This window comes from Paracoccidioides brasiliensis (genome assembly GCF_000150735.1).
Source record: "Paracoccidioides brasiliensis Pb18 unplaced genomic scaffold supercont2.16, whole genome shotgun sequence".
Lineage (NCBI taxonomy): Eukaryota > Fungi > Ascomycota > Eurotiomycetes > Onygenales > Ajellomycetaceae > Paracoccidioides > Paracoccidioides brasiliensis.
The window spans coordinates 250,128-276,145 of record NW_011371373.1 but is presented as its reverse complement, the minus strand read 5'-3'; the positions used below and the strand labels follow the sequence as shown (position 1 = coordinate 276,145).

The 26,018-nt window shown below is 45.7% G+C and overlaps 8 protein-coding genes across 8 annotated transcripts; 5 read left to right on the top strand and 3 right to left on the bottom strand.

The window, feature by feature from the left end:
- Positions 1-940: 940 nt before the first annotated feature.
- PADG_08413 (tubulin alpha-1 chain) lies at positions 941-2,846 on the top strand (the record flags this gene model as incomplete). Its single annotated transcript, XM_010765319.1, has 7 exons — positions 941-965; positions 1,056-1,096; positions 1,203-1,229; positions 1,346-1,421; positions 1,522-2,052; positions 2,131-2,554; positions 2,624-2,846. The coding sequence occupies 7 exons, from the start codon at positions 941-943 to the stop codon at positions 2,844-2,846; spliced, it is 1,347 nt and encodes a 448-aa protein (XP_010763621.1).
- Positions 2,847-4,285: 1,439 nt separating this feature from the next.
- On the top strand, positions 4,286-8,480 carry PADG_12437 (uncharacterized protein; the record flags this gene model as incomplete). Its single annotated transcript, XM_010765372.1, has 6 exons — positions 4,286-4,298; positions 4,438-4,589; positions 4,715-4,838; positions 4,898-5,086; positions 5,157-5,742; positions 5,831-8,480. 6 exons carry the CDS (start codon positions 4,286-4,288, stop codon positions 8,478-8,480), a joined length of 3,714 nt encoding a protein of 1,237 aa, XP_010763674.1.
- A 1,889-nt stretch (positions 8,481-10,369) lies between these two features.
- PADG_08410 (uncharacterized protein) lies at positions 10,370-11,192 on the top strand (the record flags this gene model as incomplete). The annotated part of the gene is made up of 2 exons (XM_010765318.1): positions 10,370-10,603; positions 10,977-11,192. 2 exons carry the CDS (start codon positions 10,370-10,372, stop codon positions 11,190-11,192), a joined length of 450 nt encoding a protein of 149 aa, XP_010763620.1.
- A 402-nt stretch (positions 11,193-11,594) lies between these two features.
- PADG_08409 (uncharacterized protein) lies at positions 11,595-11,924 on the bottom strand (the record flags this gene model as incomplete). Its single annotated transcript, XM_010765317.1, has 2 exons — positions 11,595-11,761; positions 11,879-11,924. 2 exons carry the CDS (start codon positions 11,922-11,924, stop codon positions 11,595-11,597), a joined length of 213 nt encoding a protein of 70 aa, XP_010763619.1.
- Positions 11,925-12,406: 482 nt separating this feature from the next.
- PADG_08408 (uncharacterized protein) lies at positions 12,407-13,168 on the top strand (the record flags this gene model as incomplete). Its single annotated transcript, XM_010765345.1, has 3 exons — positions 12,407-12,485; positions 12,667-12,949; positions 13,057-13,168. The coding sequence occupies 3 exons, from the start codon at positions 12,407-12,409 to the stop codon at positions 13,166-13,168; spliced, it is 474 nt and encodes a 157-aa protein (XP_010763647.1).
- A 2,848-nt stretch (positions 13,169-16,016) lies between these two features.
- Positions 16,017-17,785, bottom strand: PADG_08406 (O-acetylhomoserine (thiol)-lyase; the record flags this gene model as incomplete). The annotated part of the gene is made up of 6 exons (XM_010765344.1): positions 16,017-16,215; positions 16,299-16,867; positions 17,002-17,361; positions 17,446-17,529; positions 17,597-17,651; positions 17,733-17,785. The coding sequence occupies 6 exons, from the start codon at positions 17,783-17,785 to the stop codon at positions 16,017-16,019; spliced, it is 1,320 nt and encodes a 439-aa protein (XP_010763646.1).
- A 5,447-nt stretch (positions 17,786-23,232) lies between these two features.
- Positions 23,233-24,100, top strand: PADG_08403 (uncharacterized protein; the record flags this gene model as incomplete). The annotated part of the gene is made up of 2 exons (XM_010765316.1): positions 23,233-23,364; positions 23,444-24,100. 2 exons carry the CDS (start codon positions 23,233-23,235, stop codon positions 24,098-24,100), a joined length of 789 nt encoding a protein of 262 aa, XP_010763618.1.
- Positions 24,101-24,366: 266 nt separating this feature from the next.
- Positions 24,367-25,026, bottom strand: PADG_08402 (uncharacterized protein; the record flags this gene model as incomplete). The annotated part of the gene is made up of 1 exon (XM_010765343.1): positions 24,367-25,026. The coding sequence occupies one exon, from the start codon at positions 25,024-25,026 to the stop codon at positions 24,367-24,369; it is 660 nt and encodes a 219-aa protein (XP_010763645.1).
- Positions 25,027-26,018: the final 992 nt, after the last annotated feature.

The window sequence follows — 26,018 nt, the reverse complement described above, 5'->3', positions numbered from 1 at the left end:
AAACGAGCTTCCAATGTCCCTACCATCAAGTATTCCTGGATAAATAATAGAAGTTCGCTGCCATCTCCGTGGAAGTTGGCAGGCGATGGGGACACAGGATGAAGGTCACTTGATATTTGGATATCCATTAGAGGTCATGTGATTCCAGCTTTCATTGAGCTGACTCATCATGCTGAGTGAGGCAAAGGTTCTTTAGGTTGTCTTCAGCAACAAGCCGCTTGCCTCAGTGATGTTCTTGGTTGTTCCATGCTCCGTATAATAAAAATGCATGCTCTTTCTCCCGCTACCTCCACTTCCCTAGTACAGATATTTTGCATGTCTATTGGATGTTCTTCCTTCCCGAAATACTTCAGGTGGTAATGATTAGAGGGCCACGTGACTGGCCAACAAGATCAACAACACTAAAAAGATGCGTACCACTGAAATACAGACCGCGAACCAAAATGACAATACGTGAAACTCAAATCTTCTGATCGGTTCCTATTTTGTATCTACTTCTGGCGCACTAATCTCTTCCAATGAGGACAACATAACGACGCTAGCGCGCGATTCCCGCGCGACTTAGGCGCTAATTGGTAGCTACAGCCAAAGGGAATGATGTAAATACCCTCTGGTAATGGGATTGTAAGATATGTCATGATACATGGTCCATTACCGTTGCAACCTGCAGGCACTAAAACATCTTCACGTTTGAAAAGTCACCAGCCTCCATCTCCAAACACAATTCATGATTGCTTTGTTCTTTCAACTCGACAGACAGGTATGTCGTCCCATCCATGCTTTATGCATATCATTGTTTTAGTACGAGAACGCGTCTCTTAACCTACCCTGACAGCTCCTGTTTTGATTGATATCGGAGCTTCTGTGCCCTTCTGCCGTTGGGCCTCAACTCTCCGCCCAATCTTGACCGCTACCGAAACCTCCAACACCACCATTCACCATGAGAGAAGTAGTTAGTTTAAATGGTATGGCACCTCTTTTTGCTACATTGAATGCACCAGTATATATATAAATATAAATATGGCCCTTGCTGACGAATGAATGCCCGACAACAGTCGGCCAGGCGGGTTGTCAAATCGCAAATTCGTGCTGGGAGGTATGATAACACTGCCTATATATCTTATGTCCTTCTTCAGAACTTCCAATTACACTGGCAAATTTTGATCGCCAATGACACTGATATGTTGTTTTTATGTTTGCAGTTGTATTGCCTGGAACATGGTATTCAGGTATGTGCTGATATTGATCAAGTCCTCTGTTTACTTTCCATTGCGGCTTTGTTTGTTGTCTCATGCCACTGTCTACGTACTCGGATATAAGGTTAATACGACTTAAATCTGAATAGCCCGACGGATACCTGACTGAGGAACGGAAAGCTGCCGACCCAGACCACGGATTCAACACATTCTTCTCTGAAACAGGTTCGCGATTTTCTCTCAAAATAATCTAGCTATCTATATGTATTTCGGTTTATCGCTTCGGTTTTTGGAAACTGACCTTGTCATTCCGTACCGTACCTAGGCCAGGGAAAATATGTCCCTCGAACCATCTACTGTGACCTTGAACCAAATGTCGTCGACGAAGTCCGCAGCGGGCCCTACCGTGCCCTCTTCCATCCAGAACAGATGATCACTGGGAAGGAGGATGCATCGAACAATTATGCTCGTGGCCATTATACCGTAGGCAAGGAGATGATTGACCAAGTTCTTGACAAGGTTCGCCGCGTGGCAGACAACTGCGCTGGTCTCCAAGGATTTTTGGTTTTCCACTCCTTTGGAGGCGGAACGGGGTCCGGCTTTGGTGCACTTCTTATGGAGCGCCTGTCTGTAGACTATGGCAAGAAAACAAAACTGGAGTTTTGCGTCTACCCTGCCCCGCAGAATGCTACGTCGGTCGTCGAACCTTACAATTCGATACTCACAACGCATACGACTTTGGAGCATTCGGATTGCAGTTTCATGGTGGATAACGAGGCAATATACGACATCTGTCGCCGGAACCTAGGCATTGAGAGACCAAGTTTTGAAAATCTAAACCGGCTGATAGCTCAAGGTAACTTCCCCAAACAGTATTTTCGCGCCTTTCCTCCGCCAAACCTCCATAACTAATTTCTTGTGAAAATGGATGTAGTTGTTTCTTCCATTACGGCTTCACTCCGATTTGACGGCTCCCTCAACGTCGACCTGAATGAGTTCCAGACCAATTTGGTGCCCTATCCCCGCATACACTTCCCCCTGGTTGCCTACGCCCCAGTTGTCTCCGCGGCTAAAGCATCCCACGAATCCAACTCTGTTATGGAAGTGACCATGTCTTGCTTCGAACCCAATAACCAGATGGTCAAGTGCGATCCCCGGAATGGCAAATACATGGCAACCTGTCTCCTGTACCGTGGAGATGTTGTACCCAAGGATGTACATGCTGCTGTGGCGACCTTGAAGACGAAGCGCACCATTCAATTTGTTGACTGGTGTCCCACCGGCTTTAAGATTGGTATCTGCTACCAGCCTCCCCATATGGTCCCCAATGGAGACCTTGCCAAGGTCAACCGCGCTGTGTAAGTTGCTCTTCAAATATATATTCACCCCCAGCAGAACACCCCAGAACTAACAAAACATCTCCACAGATGCATGTTGTCCAACACAACTGCCATTTCTGAAGCATGGTCCGCGCTCTCGCACAAGTTCGACCTGATGTACTCCAAGCGCGCATTTGTCCACTGGTACGTAGGCGAGGGTATGGAAGAAGGCGAGTTCTCAGAGGCGCGTGAGGACCTGGCCGCATTGGAGCGCGACTATGAGGAGGTGGCCAGCGATTCAATGGAAGAGGAGATTGAGCCAGAGTACTAAACATCAATATCTACCAAACCGATATGATTGAGGGATGAGGACAGCGCCTTGGCTTCTCTTTGTTTGTGTATCTGCGTGGGCTGCTGTTTTGCGCAAAAACATGGAATCTATTATACCCATCTCTTCCCCTTCCCTACTACCCCTTATAATGGACTTCTCCTACTTCCCCCTTGAAGCTTTTACCCCTATAAGTTTTGTTCACACTTTTCCGGAATGAAATGCTTCTTGCGTTTTCGTCACAACACCTCGCGCCACTCCCCTTCCCCCTAAACCCCCCCCCCCCCCCGGGGCCGGCCCTTTTTTTTTTTTTTTTTAAAAAAAATTGATGTTCTAGAGTCGATATACTGGAGTTTTAATATTTGGCCAGACACGCAGGGTACCTACAATCAGCTATAAATATCCTGTTTTCGATCATCTGCCATTGGTATCTCTAACACAGCATCCGTATCATGGCCGAGGCCGCCCAATTTGACTCAGCAGACCCAAGATCCCATTCCATCGATGGACGTCGATTGGACATATTCAACTCTCTCGAAAGTAATGGTTGCTCATGGTCATTCATGGGAAAGAAACTGGGCAACTGCCTCCGGGACCAAACATTGATCATTAATTCCATGCAGATTGGACTTCATTATAGGAAGTCCAAGATGTGTTGTTAATTGTCTCTACATATGACCTTCTTTAACCTTGCAGAGTAATTATTGTCGCTTGTTTTATCTCTCTCACTCTCTTTGCAATCAATACAGAGACAAATTAGATAGGCACTAAGTCCGCAGTAATATATCCAATAGCCTGTCTAAGCTCTCTCTAGTCGTTCCCTTCTTGTTGATTGCGCAGTCTCATTTGGGTAGCAAAAATATTCGTAATTAATATAGAATTGTTATATGACCGGAATCCGGTAATTAGAGGTCTCATACATAAAATACAGATACAAAAGTCCTCATTTTGTAGGAGCCTACTGTACCCGGACGGTATTATTACGGACGCTAGTTAGCTGGTACCGCTTACCTGATCCAGTTCCTCATTGACGCAACTTCACTCCAACCGCCGACATTGTCTGCTCTCTATAATATACACCACCACACTGGATATCTGATATCTCACCTTTCTCTCCATCTCTCTCTCTCCAAAAGGAATAGCTAGTCGGCAAATATCCTCACGGATTTATCCTCCGTTTCAGTCATCCCGTTAAGCTCTAATCCGCCCTTGTATGCGAACGATCATTTCAACCCCTTTTTCCACCGAGTTTGTTTGTTATTGCGCTTGATAATTTCCCCACAATCGAGCCAACCACCCGACTCTCCATAACGAGGCTCCATGCTTCCGCCCACTTCTTCACTGAAATAAACTGGGGCTCCTTTACCAACTACGTACAGCGGAAGATATTTGGAGAGAAGAAACGAGGAGCGTCGTTTATGGGAGAGACAGCTGACTGAATAATGGCGGACGGAGGTGAGTGGCCAAATAGGTCTCCTAACCATACATCCTACATGCATTGGGCTAGCATTTCTGGTCCGCGAAACAATACCAGCTTTTTTCTCCATTCTGCTCTCTTCTCACGACTCAATAATATAACTTACCTCTGTTATAGGCCATCCGAACCTGAACCTGACACCAGAGGAGAAGCGGGTGTTTTATAAACTATTTCAAGCGGCGGATAAGACAAATCTCGGCGTTATAACTGGTGAAGTGGCCGTTTCTTTCTTTGAGAGGAGCAATCTTCCTGCGGAAACGTTGGGTTTGGTAAGTCAGCTTGATCATATTACTCCCACAACCTGTCGGGGTCATATAACTCATCTGTCTCCCAACACGTAACTAAGAGAAAGTGATGTAAATTGACTGGATGTTACCCTTTTGTCGGATAACAGATATGGCAAATTGCTGATACGCAGAATCGCGGGCTCCTGACCCCGTCTGGGTTTGGAGTGGTTATGCGGTTGATCGGACATGCGCAAGCTGGCCAAGCACCGACGGAAGAATTGGCATTGCAACGTAAGCCTATCCCGAAGCTCTTATTTAAAGAAGCCCCATCGCTTACTTGGACTTTTCAGCTGGTCCATTGCCGAAGTTTACTGGATTAAATGATGATATTATGGAGCCCATGCCACAGGCGGCACCAGTCACGGCCAGTCCCCCGCCAGGAACGGCACCTGTTAGAATCCCACCTTTGGTTCCCGAAGACGTTGCTAAGTTTACTTCGTTGTTTGAGAGGTCAGATGTTCAGAATGGGCTTCTCTCAGGTAATATCTAGAAATTAAACATTCCAAAATCCAATTACAGGTTTAGTTGACATCGGCAACAAAATTGCAGGTGAAAATGCGAAACAGATATTTGAACGCGCACGATTGCCAAATGAAGTTTTGGGGAAAATATGGAATCTGGCGGACACGAAACAACGAGGCGCTTTAGATGCGACAGAATTTATCATTGCCATGCATTTGTTAAGTGCGTATCGAAATGGCACGATGAGGATCTTACCTCAGTCCCTCCCTCCTGGTTTTTACGATGCGGCTGCTCGACATGGTGGCGTGCGGATCTCAACTGGTTCGCGGTCCTCCACAGATATACCCCCCGTACCTGCTATTCCGAAGCAATTCAGTGGATCAGGACTTCCCCAACGAGCACAGAGTCCCCTCAGTCGACCACCCCAGTTCCAGTCAAGTATCCCCGTGCAGTCTACCGGGAGCGACTGGGCAATTACGCCCCAGGAAAAAGCTCATTTTGATACCGTGTTCACTACTGTTGATAAAGCAAATTTGGGTTATATCACTGGCGATCAGGCGGTTGAATTCTTCACCCATGCGCAGTTGCCAGAGGAAACCTTGGCCTCCATATGGGACTTGGCCGATATTGACTCCGATGGTCAGTTGAGTAAGGATGAGTTTGCGGTTGCAATGTATCTGGTTCGGCAACAACGGACCACTCGAGAGCCGCTGCCGCAGGCACTCCCTCCAGTTTTGATTCCCCCAAGCATGCGACTCCAGCCCACTCCCCGCTCCCCGGCTAGTCCCACAAAACACAGCGCAACGCTCTGCGGCAGAGGATTTGTTTGGACTGGATGTGTTTGGACCCCCGCCTCAAGTGGCCCAGCAAGTGGCCCAGACCACTGGTAGCTCCAATACTCACCAGTCTCCCTCATCGCCCACCCAGTCACCACTTGGGACTTCAGCAACATCAGCATTCAAACCATTCATTCCCTCATCGAGCTTTGGCCAGAGTCTCACCCCGCATGCGACGGGCTTATCGAACGCATCTACACAACATCGATCTCCACCACCGTTGCCAGCGTCGCATGATCTATTGGGCGATGTCGATCCTGAAGAGAGCAAGAAGTTGACGCAAGACACCACAGATTTAGCAAATCTCTCAAACCAGATTGGTAGCTTGTCAAAGGAGATGCAGAACATGCAGGGGAAACGTGCGGTGGCTGAGCAGGATTTAAACAAAACTAGCCAGCAGAAGAAAGATTTTGAATCCAGACTAGCTCAAGCTAGAGCAATGTTTGACCAGGAAATGAAAGATTTCAAGGCTCTAGAAGATCGGTTAGCGGCGTCTCGTACAGAAACGAAGAAGTTACAACAGGATTTTGCCTTGATTGACGCTAGTCGCCAGGATCTCCAAAACCAATATAACCAAGTGAATGCTGCACTGGACGCTGACCAACGCGAGAGCGCTAGCCTCAAGGAAAAAATCCGCCAGGCTAACGCGCAAGTTAATCAATTGAAGCCGCAGTTGGAAAAGGTCCGGTCTGCTGCTCGTCAGCAAAAGGGTCTAGTGGCCATCAACAAGAAGCAGCTTGCAACCGTTGAAGGCGAGCGCGATCGAATGCAAGGTGAAATCGATAGCACAATCAGGGAGGTAGAAGCGCTACAGCACCAACAATCTCAAGCTTCCACTCCCATTTCCCAACCTACTTCTGTTACAAGCCCTGCACCTTCAACCTCAAGCCAAACGAACCCCTTTTTCAGACGAACGACGGGTTTGTCTGAAAACTTTATTCCTCCTCCAGTATCCCCCCAGGAATCACCAAGAGATTCCCAGAGCGTATATGAGAATGTTTTTGGCCCATCGTTTACCCTTCCTACTTCCACGGCCACTCCACCGCCACCAACGTCACTTCGAACTGAATCCCCCGCCCAAAACACCCTAACAGCGGGGGCCGGGCCTCAAAAGACATCAGATACATCCGGTTTCTTGACCCCGTCTGCCTCTCCCAACTCATTCGAGCCTCCCCCTCCCTCACAATCTCAGCAAATCTCATCCAGCCAGCTTCCAATTGAAGGCCACCAAGCCTCAGAGGCTTCTTCTGTCAAACCGTCCCCGCCAGCTAGTCGTTTTGGAACTTCTGTAGTCTCAGAATCCGATACACGCTCGTCAACGAAGTCTCCATTCAATATTACAGTGGCAAAACCTGAGGAAGATCTGGAGAAAGTGTCAAGCGTGTCGGACGGAGGCAGCAGCCAGGCTCGACATCAGCATGAAGCTTCTCCTGTTCCTGGCTCCTTCCCTGCAGACTTAGCGCCATCTGGATCTGTTAAGAAGGATGTCAGCTTTGACGAACTATTTGGTGGTGTTGCCCATGCTCGATCCCCTTCTCAAAAAGCCAATGACTTTGAGGAGGCCTTTGCGGCTATGAAAATGAAAAGCGGGAGCAGCGGTTCTGGAATCCCAGAATCCAGTGGCTCTAAGTCGAAGGAGGAATCGAAAGAGTTCCCTCCAATTCAAGAGCTGGATGACGATGATGAGAGTACAGATAGTGAAGCGGCCAGGGGTTTCGATGATGATTTCTCACCTGCTTCACCGCCACGTCCAAGTGAGACAACTTCCCGGGACATCGTTGCCCCTAAGCCATTCTCCCCAGCCTCCGAAAGTTCATTCCTGTCCAAAACGAACGGCCAGGACACCTCGAAGGAAGCCTCATCCGCTGCGCGGCGCGAATCTAACGGCATGTCATCAGTTGAGGTAAACAGCACAAGAACCTCTCAGCCAGCTGAACCAAGCAAGAATAAATCAGCAGCTACTGATTTCGAGGCGGCTTTCGCGGGTTTAGACCTCGCACCAGCAAGAGAAGCAGACGACGATGAAGACGATTTTGAATCACCATTCAACAAAGACACATCGAATTTTGACATGACATTTGACTCACCCGTTGCACCGTCGAAATCAAGCACAATTGCCAATGCCACATTCACTTCCAGCACAGGATCAGGCATCAACATTGTAGACCCTGATTTCTTCAGCTTCGACAACCAACAACAGCAAAACCAAAAATCATCCTCCCCTTCTCCCTTCTCACAGAAATTGGGCCCCTCAACAGCTCAAGCACCCTCTTCAGGAAACAGTACACAAGACTGGGACGCCCTTTTCTCCGTCCTCGACCGCTCAAAACTGCCCCCCTACGACTCCAATAGCAACAATAAGGGCGCGTCTTCGACACAGCAATCGGATGCCGCAGCAATATCCTCTTTTCCCCAGCCACCAGGAAAGGACGTCAAGCCACCCGGCTGGGCACTTGGTGCCGATTCGGGCGAGGACGATTTGATTCTACAGCGGTTGACGGGGATGGGGTACCCGCGGGACGAATCATTGGCGGCTCTGGAGAAATTTGACTATAATCTTGAGCAGGTGGGTTGAAGTCCTTTGCCAACCTTACATCAAGTAATTTTTTTTGTGTGTGTGTGTGTGTTTAGACAAAATATTATTGAAAGATGGCTGAGTGTGATATATTCTTGCATTGTATACAGGCTGCCGACTTCCTCGCCTCCAAATCATGAGTCCCAGGTCCACGTGGACCTACATTTCAGACAAATTGGGATTGGGATTGTGATTGGCATCGAGATTAATTTTGTTGGTTCTTGGTAGTAGTATAAATCGGTTTTATGGACCAAAGTCAACATACATGAGAGGCCCAAATGTGCAGACACACATATCCCCAAAACTGCATGAGATGGAAAACACTTACTCCTATAGTGAAACTTTGTTTCAAGTATTCTGACATGTATTAGATATAGTAAATTTTGTTGAGTTGGTTGAGCTATTGAATGTTTCTTTTTGTTTTACTTAACCCTACTTCCCTCTCCTGTGAGAATAGTGGAGCAGTTATGAGTTTAGTGAGATTTTGCATTCTGTTTCTGGCACTCATGCCAATGGTTATTTATTTATTTATTTATTTATTAATATATATATATATATATATATTTGAAACAGAGTTTTCTAGCAAAATAAGTTATGGGATTCGGTTTGGCGTATGTTCGATCCGACTCGAATGTCCCATCAATATATCAATACCATGCCCCAGTACGCATGAAGTTTCCGTTTGCAATTTCAGATATCGTGGGCTAAGGATCCTACATACATGACCAGACTCAATAGACTGCAGAAGTTGACAATGAACATAATCTTCCGTTCAACCACAAGAGATATTGTCAGTAGATATTCACAGTCACCAGTCGCGTGGCAAAAGGGCTATCACACAGATGCTGGTAATTCAGAGACTCAATGAAATCATGCTGTCAACAGCACAATATTTTTGCCTGATGGGAATGGATCTGGAATGTCGAACCCGTTGTTTAGTTGATATTGAACACAATTGCAACCCCACAAATCAAGATCGAAGCCCGTCGGTCCTTTCAAGAGGGTGTTTCTCCAGAGCTGCACCAGGGTGTAAGTGGCGGAATGGAACAAGTGGATTTCGCTGACATTGGTAACAGTCCATGAGACCCAATTCCACCTCAGAAACATGGAACCACTAATACAAATCAAAATAAAAAAGCCAATAAAAAAAAGACTTGAAACTACCCAGGCTTGAACTGGAGACCTTGAATGTGTTAGACTAAAATACGACATTGGTGTGTCTTTACTTTACAGAAGATTGTGGCCTTGATGAGAAGATATTTCTGGGGCTGGTTGATCCAGAATCACAGAGGCGGTTTTGAAACGCTATATCCTTTATGAATCATGCAACGCATTGTGACCGCGATCCCGTGTAACTCTCAAACAGAGAATGTGACTGAGACATAATATCCCTTGACTTCCTGTCCCTCATTTCCGGTTGGTCTTCAATAAGGAATGCCTTTTCGAGAGTAGTTCTTGTGGTTGAGACACATGGAAAGCGACATCGTCATCATCATCATCATCATTGACAAACTAGTATCAAAATTCTGGCTCTTTTCCTCTCCTACGGAGTATGGGACATGGCAAATGTGTTAGAGAGAAATCCAGTCTGACGCAATGTAGCCATGTTTCATGAAAATGGATATATCTGGAAGATGATTTCGGACTGCTCATTCATTTTGGATGTTGGCAGATATCCTTAGCCTACGCGCGGCTCTCTTCAAGAAGACACTGCAACCTCACACTGAGAACACCAGGCACTCCAAACCCCTGTGAATATGGAATCAGCATATTAGAAAGGTTCCCAACTGATTCCCACATATGTTGCAGCACAAGAGCACACCTTCCCATTCACATTGCCCAGAAATTCCTCCTCGCTGGTACTTTATGGTTATAGAAAGCCCGCTTCAATGGCCATTGCGCAAGACCGAGCTTGTTGGGAGAATTTGATATCCACAGCACGACCACACTTTAAGGATGCCATGGCGTCGTATTGTGCGGAGATCGGGGGCAAAGCTGACGATCCATCACCGGACAGCTTAGCTCGTCATAAGTATGAAAATTTCCGGGACATCTTTGAAGCGCGGCTCTCGTACCCTTCTCGCGCTTCTCTGTGCCAACGAAGGAATGGAGAAACTGAGGCGGTGTGGCGTCGATAATAATGTCCTCCGTACAGACGGAGGTCCCGTTCAAAAGTTTCTTCCTGCCTCTAAATACACTGAAAACACCACCAAACTTAATGTAGAAATATGCACTCATTTTATATGGCTTATCCACAGCCTTCTTTTTATCCACAGCCTCCTTCTAGCTCTATAATAAACAGAACCAACCGATTTTTTACCGCTCACTATGCCTCATCGGGCTGGCTTGGTTCTTCAAACATTGTTGTCTTGCCTGTTTTCTGAGCAAGGGTCGAGCACGGATAAACTCGGGGTGCTCTGGCAAAGCTCCGAGACCGGATGGTTGGTTTGCGATGGAGATCAGTTTTTAACTAACTGGTTTGGCTGATTCTTTCAGCCACACTCCAACTGGCCCATCCGTGATGCTGCTGTCCAACCTTCATGTGTGGGCGCGCTTGGCACAGGCTTTCACGCCTGTGATCTTCAACTCATGAAACCCGTGTGGCGTCAAGAGGGGACTGTTCTGGATAACAGAACAAATCCGATTTTAAAGTCCTTGCATCCAGCGGTTCAGCGGCTTTCGAGGTTAAAGCAGGCTGAGAGTTCCTGGTGAGAGGGTCAGATCCACCAAATGGGGCCCTCCCGCCAACGCGTCATCCGTTAACAGTTAATTGTCCCGTGCAGCGATTGAACAGAGTCATGCGCCGCTATATTTTTCGTATGGTCTACGCCGAGGTCGTCGACTACTTCTAGACATACGTAATAGTTAACCACACATAGCTAATGACATGACTCCCCCTTGACAGACCTAGTCACAGCAAGCAATGACAAGCAGCCAACTAGCTATGGCGGATTCAGGAGCTCATGGATTTGATTTTGAGCAAGAGGCGGCGTGATGTGATGACCGGACAGCCCCATCGCCGATCTTATTTGCTAGGGAGATGCCGCGTGGTGACCTAAATGGCTTGGGTTGGTTAGCTCGGGAAAAGAGCATAACGTTGACTGGCTGGTTCAATCAAGATGGATGCATTGAGTGCAGAGCAATGTATCTCTGCTGCGGAACTTGTGGTGGCAGCGACGAAGTTGAGTTAGCGAGGTCCCTCGTAACCATATACGAGGTGTCATGCCGCCCGGATTTCCTTTTCCTGGCCTTTTGGACATCTGGTATTAGCCATCTTTGCACTATTACTTTAAATGCATATTTTCACTTTGAAGTGGCGGTTAGCAAGGTTTTCTATTTTATTTCATTATTTTTAATTTACTGCATCTGTGGGAGTTAATTTAAACACATTTCCATACCTCCTCCTCCGTCGAGTGTATCTTGCTCCTCTTCCTCAACAGCCATGATCTCTCCCTCTCGTCATCGGCCAGCTCACAATTCACCTGCCAACAAACAGACGAACAAAACAATCCAAAATATTAATATCTGCATTGAACTAATTGTCGAGACCTTTAATCCTGGAGCTTAATCCCCCACCAAAAAGTTAGTTAGCCAGCAACCAGTCAACCCCCGATCTATCTGCTTTCGCCCACACAAATCCCGGCCTTGCGCCCCCGCTTGAGGAACTAAATTAAAATCCTGTCCATATCTGTTCCTCCTCGTCCGCAGACCTCTCGTGTCATCTGCAGTCTCTCTCCTTGAAATACAGCCTTCTTCCCTCCAACAGCAAGCGTTCACTTCGCGCCCTTATAAACCCCAACCATCTCCTGGCAACTCGACTCTAGGACTGTGTATCGTCATCATCATCATCATAAAAATCAGGCAATCAACGGCCGCAAAGGATCTATATTCGCATCTGGAGGTTGTATACAACAGGCCATTCCGCCATGACCCAAAATATCATCCTTGGCCTGCGCAGCGTCCAGGTGCTCTTTGCCATTATTGTTCTCGGTCTCACAGCCTACGGTATGTCATGCCATCAACCAAAAGAGATAAACACTGAAAATAAAGTAGAGGGGGGAGGGAATAAGAATAAAAAATATAAAAAATATAAAAATAAAAATGAAAATGAAAGTGAAAGTGAAAATTAAAGAAAATGAAAGAATTTTAACTTTAACGTCATAACTAACCATTCTACCCTCCCTAGCCGTCAACTCCTCGCAAGGGAGCTCCCCGGATGAAGTCAACTTCCTTCTCTTCGACGCCATATGGACCATGCTCATTGCTGTTCCCTACCTCGTTCTCTCACCACTCTACTTCCCCGCTGTAGCGCATAAGTATGCCCTCATCGCTGCCGAGGCGATCACGCTGCTCTTCTGGTTCGCCGGCTTCATCGCTCTCGCTGCCTTGCTGCCCCCAGCTGGCATTTGCAAGCACTATACCTTCTGCAAAGTCCTGCAGGCTGCGACGGTTTTCGGGGCGTTCGAATGGTGAGTTCCCTCGCTTTTGTTGTTGTTACTTACATTTTTTTTTTTTTTTTTTTTTTTTTTTTGCCTGGGGTTAGCTGGACTGAATGTGCGGTGTTAATATTTTACAGGCTCCTTTTCGTCGCAACGGCTGTTCTCGTCGTCGTCCTCCCCTTGGTGCGCGGCAGAGAAACTCACAAACCTGAGGCGGGAGTAAACATGCAAGCCCATGTCGGCGTGTAATTCGCAAAATCATACGTCGCAAAATTAACCTCTCCCCTGACGATCAATCTATGCCGTTTTGTCTACTTTTTCTTTATGATTCGAAACGCTAACGCTATTGTGGTTACGTTTGCCATGGAACTGTATTTGCTTCAGCGTACATACGCTGTTATGCCTGTAAATCTGATTATGGAACTAGCCGTGATTTAGTATAAATAATATTTGATACCCCCATCATGCTCATTTACTTGCTGATCTGTCTGTTATGTTTCAATTTTATACAAAATTATTCTCTGCTGTGTTCTGCTCTGCATCTTTTTAAATCCTCCTATCCCCTTAATTTTCCCCTAGGCAGTTTTTGACGAACCCAAATGCTTTGGTGCCCGTCGTTTATCCTCACCGATATTGTCTCTTCCTGTATACTGCCATAGATACGCTCGTATCTCATGCTTGCGCTATAACGCCGGAGCCCCCTCAGATGCAAATCTCCACTGAGGTTTATACCCCTTTCGTTTGCTCTTTTCTGAGGAATGTTACTACGTAACAAGTTGATACCCGGAATTCTCCGTTTGCTTCAGCTGTGGGAGGAGCGCATGGGAGGAGAAGAGGATATGGACCAGTTACGCGCCACAGCGCTTGCGTCAAGATTACGATTTGGTTGATATAAATAATAAATCATAATACTGTTTACAGGAATTATCTTGTGCAGTCGACTGGTCTGTAAATATACCATACTTTTAAAAATAAAAAACAATAAAATAACGATGTATAATATGTTACTGAACTGAATAATACGTGCATGTCGCTCATGACAGATTTTGTTTCTCCTTTTCCTTGGGTTTTCCTACGGCTGGTCGCCTCGGATCCTTTTCCGGCGCATGCTGCTATGCATGAGCGGCATTCAGCGCTATCTGCAAAATGTATGCACACGCGCCGCGGTGATGTTCTGTGGGACCTCGGGTTGTTGCTGGGCAGACGACCAGGAAAGAGTTGGTGATTTAAGGCCAAGGCCTAGGCCTGCGGCTAGAAAGACTGAAAAGCCATCGTGAGATTTGGAAGCGCGGTCCAAGGTTGGCGGCGGTGTCTGGTGGTGCTGAAGTTAAGCGATGGCCTGGGACACGGTGGGAAACACAGTTATCTCTCGATAGCCCAATAGGGATGATGGGTGGGTACATATGGGATGAAGAGGAGAGAGCTGAACATTGGGAAATTTAAGAAAATGAATATCGTTTGCATACATGTTCCTGATTGCATAACTAACTATAGGTTACGCAGCGGTGGCATGCGGGCTGCATGCCCCGATGCAGCGCATGAAACCTCTGTACGGAGTTACGGTGGTGAGATATTTAAGCTTCTCTCTCTCTGCAGGTAACTAACTAGTTAGCTGCATGGAGCGTGGAAGCGGATCATGAGCTACATCTGTAAAATAAAAAGATATATGCATGTAAAGTATAGCTAATCACTCTTCAATGGAAGGAAGGTTTTTATTCTTTATTAGATTCTATGATAACTAATTTTAAACGGAGTGTCCATTTGAATATCTCTCAATTAATTCGTCATTTCTACTGTTAAACTATGAACTAACTATTAGTTAGATGTTATTTATGAATGAGAACAGAGCGTATGATGTCATAGGTGGATGCAGTTGGATAATTTCCAAAACATGCAGACTTTGGGTTAGCTTCATAGTTCAGTTCAAGAATAATAATAGCCTGATACGAACTAACTTGACAAACACTACTAGATATTTAGGTATACACTATTAATGATAAATTAAGAAACTCGTTAGTCCCCTACAGCACACCCTCGACAGCTTCACCATGCCCCTAGCAGCATCTCAGTCATCCATCATCATTATGCATCTGGGCCCTCCAACCCCAATGTTCCCTCCCAACGTCAGCGGAACTCATGCTGGGTGTCCGCACACGCTCCCCAGGGACGTTGCATCACCCTGCACCGTGAGGATGGGGGTGAAAAGGGTATTCGTCGCACTCAGGTGTTGAGTGTCAGTGTCCAAAAGAAATGGGGTCCCGGCTCCCCGATTGAAGCTTCTTTAATCCTGTCTGTTGGGGGGATTACTCATACTGAGATGGACAGACGATCTAATATTACAGTGCAGTAACTTATGGAGATGCTGTTAGTTTCCCCGCTTTCCGCTGGTGCTAAAAGTCTATCTGATGAGCAAGATTCTAGCGAAGTTCACTTGACATGAAGATGTCCTAGATATAGTTATATATAACAACTCCACAGACGTCTTTACAAACTCAGAAACTCTAACTGTGCACTTTAACCCTGAAATAGGATCCGTCGAGCATGTCCACCTGATACGGCGTTCCAGGTTTCCAAGGTTCCAGGTTCCCTTTTCTCTTCCTCTTCAAGTCTTCACTCCTGAATATTCCTCTATACCTACCTAAGTACCAACCTACCAAGGTATCAATTATCACCGACAGGGTTTATCTGGGATTCGTACCATGGAATAGGCTTTGGTAATATGTCCGGTTACGGATGTTTTGTTTGGTTCTATTTATTGTTCCTCCCATAAGTTCCACGGACCAAAGGAAGAAAGCCGACGTAAATAGTATCCGTCAACTCTTCAACCTCTTCAACCTCTCAAACCAAACAAACAACCAAAAAATTAAATTAAAAAAAAAATTAAGAATAAAACTCTTAAATTTCATTTCGTCGTAGCAGAGTTATATCTTCCGTCCACATAACCAAGTGCTAAACCACTGGTAGGAGGAGGTATAGTTATATCTAAGCCTAAACCTGCGGCGCACATCATCCTTGGATAGCACAATTTCAAAGTCAGGTGGAGAAACATAGTCCACCAGTTGACCTTCTGCTGTCCAAGAAAACTCCATCATTCAACCTAAGTACTGTTGCCAGTGACGACACTGCTGGCCTTGAAGGACTGTACAAAGTCCGCAATGATATCGTCAATATGCTCCGTGCCAACGGAGATACGAATGGCGTCCTGCGTTACCCCGGATGCGGCACGCTCCTCATCACTGAGCTGCTCATGCGTCGTCGACCATGGGTGGATGGCGAGAGTCTTGCAGTCACCGACACTGTTAAAACATTCCATTAGTTCTCATCCCCATCTAGGTAGTTATGATAACCCAAATATTAGACAGGGAGCATGGAACCGTACTTAGCAAGATTCGAAATGAGCTTGAAGCCATCAACAACCTGGCTACCCGCGTCGGCACCCCCTTTAACACCAAACGACAACACGCTGCCAAACCCACGCTTCAGGTACTTCTTTGCCGTTGCATGGCTCGGATGACTCTCCAACCCCGGGTACGAAACCCAAGAAACATGCTCATTCTTCTCCAGCCACTTCGCCAACGCCATCGCATTGCTGGCATGTCTCTCGGAGCGGAGTGACAGCGTTTCAATACCAAGCAGTAACTGCTGTGCCGCGAAGGGATTCAGGGCAGAGCCCAAATCACGGAGGACGTCAATTCGAACGCTGGCGCCGAAGGCGCCCGCACCAAAAGATTCACAGAGCTTGAGGCCATGGTAACCCTCAGATGGCTCGACAAATTGCGGGAAACGGGCTGCGTGCTTGACCCAGTCGAACTTGCCGCTGTCGATGACGACGCCGGCGATGGTGGTTCCGTGACCACCAATCCATTTTGTAGCGCTGTGCACAACGATATCGGCGCCGTGCTCGATGGGGCGGAAGAAGTAGCCGCCGGCTCCAAACGTGTTGTCGACCTGCCGTTACGAACGATTGTTAGCTGTTGAAGTTGTGTGTTTCAAATATATATTTCCCTACCAAAAAGAAAAGGCAGGGGAGAAAATAAATAAATAGAAGCACCCAAAAAAAAAAAAAAAAAATCACAACATACCACTAACGGGACCCCCTTCTCATGCGCAACTTTCGCAATGGCTTCAAAATCTGGAACATTAAATTTCGGATTCCCAATAGTCTCCACGTAGACACACTTGGTCTTGTCATCGATCTTCGATGCGATCTCAGCCGGGTCGTCGCCTTTGACGAATTTGGTCGTAATGCCCATACGTGGCAGGAAGACCTTGAACTGGTTGTATGTGCCGCCGTAGAGGTTGGTAGTGGACACAATATTGTCACCGGCTCTCGCGAGGGCGGCAATGGCCATGAACTGGGCGGATTGGCCGGAGGAGGCTGCTACGGCTGCCAAACCACCTTCTAGGGCAGCTATGCGCTTCTCAAAGACTTCAACGGTGGGCTGTATACATATCAACAGAGGTTAGAGAAGGTTATGTTCACGGACTCCATATTAGCTGACATATCCATGGATAGATAAACATACGTTTCCAAGACGGCTGTAGACATTGCCTAGTTCCTTAAGAGAGAAGAGCCGGGCGCCATGGGCGGAGTCATTGAATGTGAAAGACTGAGAACATTAGCTGTGGACGTGCTACACGCAGCAAGAAGGGAGACTTGAATTTTCAGAGACGAACAGTCGAAGCATAGATGGGGACAGCGCGGGAGTTAGTGGCAGAGTCTGGCTCATGACTGGGATATAGGAGATTTTTGTTAGCGATTTGGCTTCGAGGGCGTGGCGGCGGTATAAGGAAGGCCATGAGAAAATCTTACCCGGCGTGCAATTGAAGTGTTTCAAACTTCTGGGTGACCTCTGCGGAGGACATATTGGGCAATCGTCAGCAGTTGGTGTATAGTGAAGAGAAAGTAGTGTAGAGTAATGGCGCAAGGCACGGAGACGGTCGAAGATATAGCAAGTGTGTGTGTGTGTGTGTGTGTGTGTGTGTGTGTGTGTGTATGTATAAACATATGTATACGTATAGACCTAGGTATCTCAGGAAGAGGGGTTATAAAATAATTCACTGGGGCTTAGCGCTAGATGTGAGAGGGGCAGTTGGTTCTTCGACTCTAGGGATATTGGTGACATCAGAGAAAAGCGAAGAAATGAAGCAAGTGGACGAATTTGCTCCAGTCACTTCCATATATAGATTTTGTCCGCCAGAAATCCTGCTTCCAAAAACAAAATCCCCAAAAAAAAATTGCAAGCGAAATCATTCTATCATTGACCAGCAAACCCGACATAGAAACATGGCGTGACGCAACAAAAAGTTGTTGGTGGAAGCTTGCTGTGCTGTGCTGTGCTCTCGGATCAAGAACTTGGTAGAGAAGTTAACTAGGATAACCAGTCGCCACCCAAGTGCACAATTCTATTCTGGATTCAAGTCGACTCCCTATTTTACTTCGCAGTTTCGTATCTGCTAAATTTGGGATATTCAGGACATCAGAAGCCGCTAAACCCGCCAGCCCGGTTGCCGCAGCTCATTTTTAACGGGCTAGCAAGTTATTGCTGCAACCTTGGCTTCGCTGTCCCAACGGCTGACAATCTCAAAACTTCGAAGCCGACGTCAGGGTTCAAGATAACCTCATTCAGCGGTTTATATCTTCCAAAAGACCCTTGATCCAGAAGTTATTCACTGGGTATGTAGCCAAGCACCATTCGGCTGTGAAGTTTAGGGCTGACTGGCTGACAAGCTGTCAGCCTTCTGAGTTGAGATGACAACTTGGGGGGGAGGGGGAGGAGGCCTGTATTGAATTTGGAATTTCAGGTGCCAAACAAAAATACTGCAAGGAGGTACGGGAATTCTGTTGAATTGTCAGAAGCAAAGGCTTTTGACTCCGTCTCGGTCATGACTCTATCCTCAACTGTACAACTCAATAGCTATTGTTTTGGCTGGAGCCAAAGTTCTGATACCGATCTCAATTATCTCAGGCATCTGGCAGCCAAAAACTCTGCTCTTTAGCGTCATACATAGCTGCTGCAGCATAAAAGATCCTAGTCTCAAAACACGGGGGAGCACACACATTCCGGTTGAGGGGTCAAGTTTGTTTGCAGTCTATCCTCCATCCCTCCATCGCGGTGAAGGGATGGCGATGTAACGGCACGGGAGGCACTTCGTCAAGGAAAATGCATGTATACTACGTCGGTTCGATTGAGAATTGCTGTGATTGACAGGGGATCATGGAAGAAAATTCCAAAAATTCCCGCATCTATCCTCCATATATCCCACTTAGCATTTCAGGTGTCTAAAATAACCCCGCGCTGGTTCATTCTCGTTGGATGTTCTTGGATTTTAATTCCGAGACTCTAGGGAAATTCTAATGTTTTTGGTAATGATAACTATGTCAGGGGGCCTTTCTCATTAAAATTCAGCGCCCAGGTAATCCGATAGCAATTTGTCGCGGTGGGCGCGGGTGAACAAGCTTCAACGAACAAGGGCTCCATGAGGATACCAATTCAGCGTACTATTCGCTGTCCATGAGAAATGTAAGACGGACATTTTATCCAACCATTCGCAATCAAAGAAAAAAAGGCAATTTCCAAAAATGAGTTGGACAACTGATATCCGATTTTTCTCATCTCCGTATTCAGATCCAGTCGATACGCACGTATCGATACATGAGAACCCGAATCCTGGTTATGGGAGCTCCGCATATTCTTGAGAATAGAGTCATAAGCTTTCTGCCTAAAGTTATCCGAAATAAGCTTCGAGCTCCAGTCGGACATATTCACCAGCTTCTTCAACTCGCTCCAGTATGGCCAATTAGGAGTTTTCGTGCTAGTACCTGTGTTCTGTTCATGAATGAAAGCCAGATAGTACTCATGGAATACTTTTGAGGCATGATTCAGCAAAAGACCAAAGAGCACCTGTATCAGGTCGCTGCCGTGGAAGTTCCTTGTTCAAACGAGGAGAGGTAAGACCAGATCAACGCTTCTTGGTGGACTTTATTTGCGACCTCCAGGACAGAACGGCGGTAATGTGTGAATATCAGGACTCCTAAGATAACAGCTAGAGGCTTGAACTGCAGATACCAATTGTTCAACTTTCCCGTGCGGTGTGGGGCGCCGTATTCCCAGACATTAGAATAGACAGAGATTAGTTCTGCGATGTGCGCATCGCTTGCGCTGGGGAAGAATTTTGGACTTGATATATATATATATATATATATATATATATATAGCTAGCTGGGCAGTTATGGTAGTTAATGTTGGATTGAGGAGGGCGAAGAAAGTGCCTTCGTCTTCCTGGCTTCTGAGGACATAACTATGGAACCTGGGCAAATCTGCCCTCCAGGAGTGATTCATCTGGTGACTTAGCAAGGACTTCTGCCATCGGGACGGGGAAGGCATGACAAAGAAATGGAAGAATAGCTTAGAAGGCTCGGAACCGCGTCCATCGCATGGAGCAAGGTATCGCATTTCGACCTCGCGATCTAGATAACTAGCGTATGTAACTAACTAACTATAGCTGACTTAGTTAATCATATTAATTAACGTAATCGATCACTCAACTGGCCAGATCACTCAACTGGCCACCTTTCCAATTTCAACCCATCATCAACAATCAAAGCTCAATTTCTCAACCACAATGAAAATTCAAGCCTCTAATCAGGAAGGAAAACTTCTTTTGGTCATTAGAGCCTATGAAACCAAGCAAATTTCTAGCATTCAAGCTGCTGCTAAGGTCTATGGTGTCTCTCATGCCACTCTATCCAATCAACTACATGGAGGCATTCCATGCGTGAAATCCCAGTCTCAACGCCAGAAATTGACACCTACAGAAGAAGAAGCTCTAGTTCAATGGATAATCTCCATGGATGAGAGAGGCCTACCCCCCTGAATTGCAAGTGTATGATATATGGCCATTGAGCTACTCAGAGCCCGTGGATCTAGCATATCCCCTAGCATTGAAGAATGCTGAATGTGGAGATTTATTAAACATCATTCTGAGCTGAAGATCAGGCTCACATGCAGATATGATCACCAGTGAGCTCTATGTGAAGATCCAGAGATTATAAAGAGGTGGTTTAGAATGGTGGATAATGCCATGAAGAAGTATGGAATTCTACCTGAGGATACATATAATTTTGATGAAGTTGGCTTTCTTATGAGGGTTATTTCAACAACCTTAGTGATCACTAGGTCAGAAAGAGCTGGAAAGGCATCTCTTATACAGTCAGAAAATAGGGAATGAGTGACTGTGATTGAGTCAGTCAATGCAAGAGGACAGAGTCTGCTTTCAATGATTATTCTCAAGGGCAAGCTACATCAGACTTCATGGTATACAAACCTGCCAGCAGATTGAGTAATTGAGGTTAATGAGAATGGCTGGATCACTGATCAGCTTGGTCTAATATGGCTGAAAGAGGTGTTTAACAAGCATACTCAGGCTTATACAGTTGGAAGATATAGACTCTTGATTCTGAATGAGCATGAGAGCCATGCCACTGCTGAATTTGATCAATTCTGCAGAGAGAATGCTATTATAGCTCTCTATATGCCATCTCATTCTTCTCATCTGCTGCAGTTACTAGATGTGAGCTGCTTTGCCCCTCTGAAGAAGGCATATTGCAAGCAGGTTGAATCTGACATGAGGCTTGGCATTAATCATGTGGATAAGGAGGAATTCCTAGAACTATATTCTGCTGCTAGGAAGGAGGCATTGAAGAATATGACTATTAAGAATGGATTCAGAGCCACAGGCTTAGTGCCATTCAATGCAGAGGAGGTTCTTGAACATCTGTATTATCAACTACATACACCAAGTCTCCCAGGTACATCTCATGAATCTCAGGCCTCCTGGACCTCAAAGACTCCCTGAAATGCTGTCCAATTGGAACGTCAATTCAACAAGCTCAAGCAGTTTATCAAGCATCATATGCAAAGCCCGCCTAGTCCTACCAACCAAGCTCTAGATCAACTAGTTCGGGGGTGCCAACTAGCTATGCATGAGGGTGCTCTTTTGGCTCAAGAGAACAAGGCTTTACAAGCTGCAAATGAGAAGCAGAAACGCAAGCGAGGACAAGGCTGTGTTTACATAGGTCAGGAAGGAATTCTGACTGGAGAAGAAGGATTAGCTAGAGCTCAGACTGCTCAGGCTGCTCAGCAGATGGTGGATAGAGGGGTGGAGGATTCAAATCAACCCACTAAAAAGTGAGCACCAGCACACTGCAGCAAGTGTGGGAATACTGGACATAGGACCCCTGGATGCTTGCAGAGCTAGGATTTAATTGTATATAATTTTTTAATGGATAATTTAATATAGTGGTGGGAGAATTTAAAGATTTGCTTAATGTACAGTGGGGAGGTGGCCAGTTGAGTGATCTGGCCAGTTGAGTGATTGGTTATGTTAGTTAACGTAACTTCACCACCGAGCGGCGGATTCTCTCTGAAAATCATCAAATATTCAACATAATCAACAACCAACACACACACTTAAATATGGCCAGTTGAGTGATCTGGCCAGTTGAGTGATTGGTTACGTTAGTTAACGTAACTTCACCACCGAGCGGCGGATTCTCTCTGAAAATCATCAAATATTCAACATAATCAACAACCAACACACACACTTAAATATGGCCAGTTGAGTGATCTGGCCAGTTGAGTGATTGGTTACGTTAGTTAACGTAACTTCACCACCGAGCGGCGGATTCTCTCTGAAAATCATCAAATATTCAACATAATCAACAACCAACACACACACTTAAATATGGATTTTGGCAGAGGCTGTCATTTTGGTCTTGAAAAACTAGAAATAGGGAGCAAAGAGAGAAATATAATTGGTCTCAAAGAGCAGAATAGTCACAGTTTGTAAGTCGCAGTCGTGTTTACAAAAATTGAATGGAATCATTTAGTGCTGGGAGGCTGCCCCTGTGACGCCTAAACCCTTAGTTGGACAGCCACTAAAAGAATGTCCATTATTATAGGCTCTGAGGCCCCCAATCAAACATTGCCGCGGGCAGCCTCCCTACCGCACGTGATTAGTGTATAGATAGTTAGCTAAGCCTCTAATCCAAAGGAGAGATTCCCGCTCGTTAGTATCACGTGACAAAAACAGTTCTACTGTTCCAGTGACATCACCTCCTAATCACCTCCTATCAACAATCACCCCGTTTTTAACTTGCTATATAAGCCTGCATCGCGAATCTCTTACAGTTAATCATCCTCCTTACCTCCTTACCTCCTTACCCTTGATTGTCATATCTCTTTTTGTCGTGCGGGAAACATCGATCCCTCTGAGACAAATCAGACAGACTTGGATTTCCCCGCACAGCTATGTTCAGGCGTCCGAGACAGACTGAGCCCGAGAGGTTCTCATTGAGACTCAGTACAATACTTCAACCGCTACCTGTTATTTCTTGGGGAACGCTTGCAATGTGGTATCTGGGTGTACCTATAGGCCTTGGGGTAAGAATGTGTACCTTGTGAAGTAAAAGCACAAACTCAACTCTTCCCAATTATTGCTAACCGGTTATCATCCACCTAGACCGCCATGATTGTGGTGCAAGATAATGATCACACTGCCGCCATTGAAAAGCTCAAGAACGCGGGATTCATCCCAAGTATTCCAGAACGCTCTCCTCCTGATGAGATTATTAAGAACCTTCCAAACCCCCAAGAGGTGCTGGACGGAATAAATGCCGGCTACAAACGTTTGGATCAGTCCTGTGCAATATTTAATTATCCACCCGGTGGTGTAGGAGAAAAAGGCATGCAGGTGTACCTGTTTCCAAATTCTTTTGCACACCTTTCTCTTGAAGATGCTCCCCACACAGAGACAACAAAGCAATACAATATCTACGGCAATTTACACTACCCACTTGAGCAGGCACTGGTTGAAAGCTTTGTTAAGGCTGCGATTGATGAAGAAAAAGAGGCTGGTTTTTCAGCGTGGGGCGAGACATTGAGATCCTGGGTGTCCCTGATGACAGGATACCTGGAGGTTGATAATGATGCCCTCGATCATTGTGCGGATGAACAGGCAGTGGAATGGTATAGTGTCAACTTTGGTCGAATCCGCGAGACTAAATTCGGCCCCATGGACCAGCGCATTTCAAAACGTCTCGGTTCAGGCAAAGAGCTGCCAATAGATATGAGGGGAAATCCCATTAGATCGTGTTTTAATTCAGCTACAAATACATGATTTCCTTGCCGAAGGTTTCAACAAAGCAATTCATATCATACACCAGTTCCAAAGTCTGACCAAACAAGAACTAACCACCGCCCCACCAATGTTACCTGGTTGTAGTAACATCGGCAGCATCTCCCAGCACTGGCCACCACAAATAGCAAGGCTTCTCTCCAATGAACTCAAAATTCAGCCGAATGAGGGTTTTGAAATCTTTTACCTTTCGTAAAATTCTGCCGCTTGATCAATAACTGGGTTGAAAAAACTGGTGGAGAAACTTGCTAGTTGTGGAAGACAGCGCTGCATTTGATCTTGGCCTTCAAAGCTGAACTCAAATCTGGCCTCTTTTGCACAAGATTTGCCAATGCAGTTTGCAACTCTTGGCTTTGGTTGAAGTTGAGCTCTGGTTTGCCCGGCACAGCCAAAGGGATCATACTAATGATATCACGAATATCGGTTCCTTCTTTGCGACTACCTTGGCGCTGATACTGGGACAGGATCTTTTCACGCAGGATCCATTCAGGGCTGAAGAGTTTGACCTTCTGACCGTTGATATTCAACGTCGTCCGTGTAGCAGTCTGAAGATCGTATTGGGGACGTTGCGGCCAGCTTTGGTAGTCAAATACTTCCAGTTCCACCAACTGAACGGTACCTCCTGGTCGGCGCAGTTTGTATGCGGGAATGGTGTGCCCAAATTGGCTGACTCCTTCAAAGTCGGACGGGAAGGATTTGAGAAGCTGAGTTGTAAGGTTGTCTGCGGTAATCTTGCGGTGGTCAACATGGATCACGAGGTCGACGTCTTCGGTCCTTCGATTTGGGTCTCCACTCAGCAGACAAGTCGCAGCGCCCCCCATGATGGCATAGTCGATATTTAAGGAATCGAGTTTCTGCGCAAGGACGGAAACAACAGTTTTCAGCTCGTCGGAACTGAGCGGCGCCATTGTCCTTCAGGTATCTCCAAATTGTATCTATCAGCACACCATTCAGAGGAGCTAACCAAGACAGAGCAATATTTACTGTGTTAAGTTAACTATCCAGCTTGATTCAAGCAGAACTCGATTCAATATGTTGTGCTTTCAAGTTTGCACGGGGAATGGTGGGACGAGTTGGGAATTGGCGGTTGTGAGGGGAGTGAACCCCTATTTATCTATTTACGCTGCTCTGAGGCGATGTCAGAAAAGAGCGAAGGTCTCATTAATGAACAGTATCCTCACTTCTGCCTTGCTCTTTGCATTTGCTATGCTAGCTAACTGCGTTACATTACCCTCCATGATAAGCCTCCTGGATCCCCATATCCTGTATGTAGTCTATTTTCCATTAGCCATTGTATGGGGTACAACTGGTTATCTATCCTCTTGAATATCTTACGACGCTAGGACTTAAAATCAACCTTTATGAAGAACCCTTAATAGACTCTGATGTTTAGACCAATCAAAATCTTTGGCCCACAGTGTTCCCGCAACTCCAAGGGCCCACTCTCTCTCTTGCGTTCTAAAACCAAGGGGTGGGGCCTGTTACTTGGTTAAGTGGCAACAATGTAACGTATGAGTTGGCCACATCACACCCTCTACAGTAAACCCTCTATAGATTTAATCTTGGAAGCCTTTATTCAATTCTATATATAATTCTTTATATAAAGGAATTCATTGTATAGAGATTGAATATTTATTTAAAATATAATTACTTTATATTTTTTAATTATATAAATAATTTATATTTTTTAATTATATAAATAATTTAAATTAAAATAAAATATAAAGTTAATTATATTATGAAATTATAACTATATAATTTTATTATTAAAATCTAATAATATATATCAAGATTAGTCTAACTACTTATGTAAGATTATCATTCATACACTTTTCTATATATATATCTTCTTTCTTTGCAAATAAAGCAGTATCATGCAGTTGATCTTTAAGTTATTTCA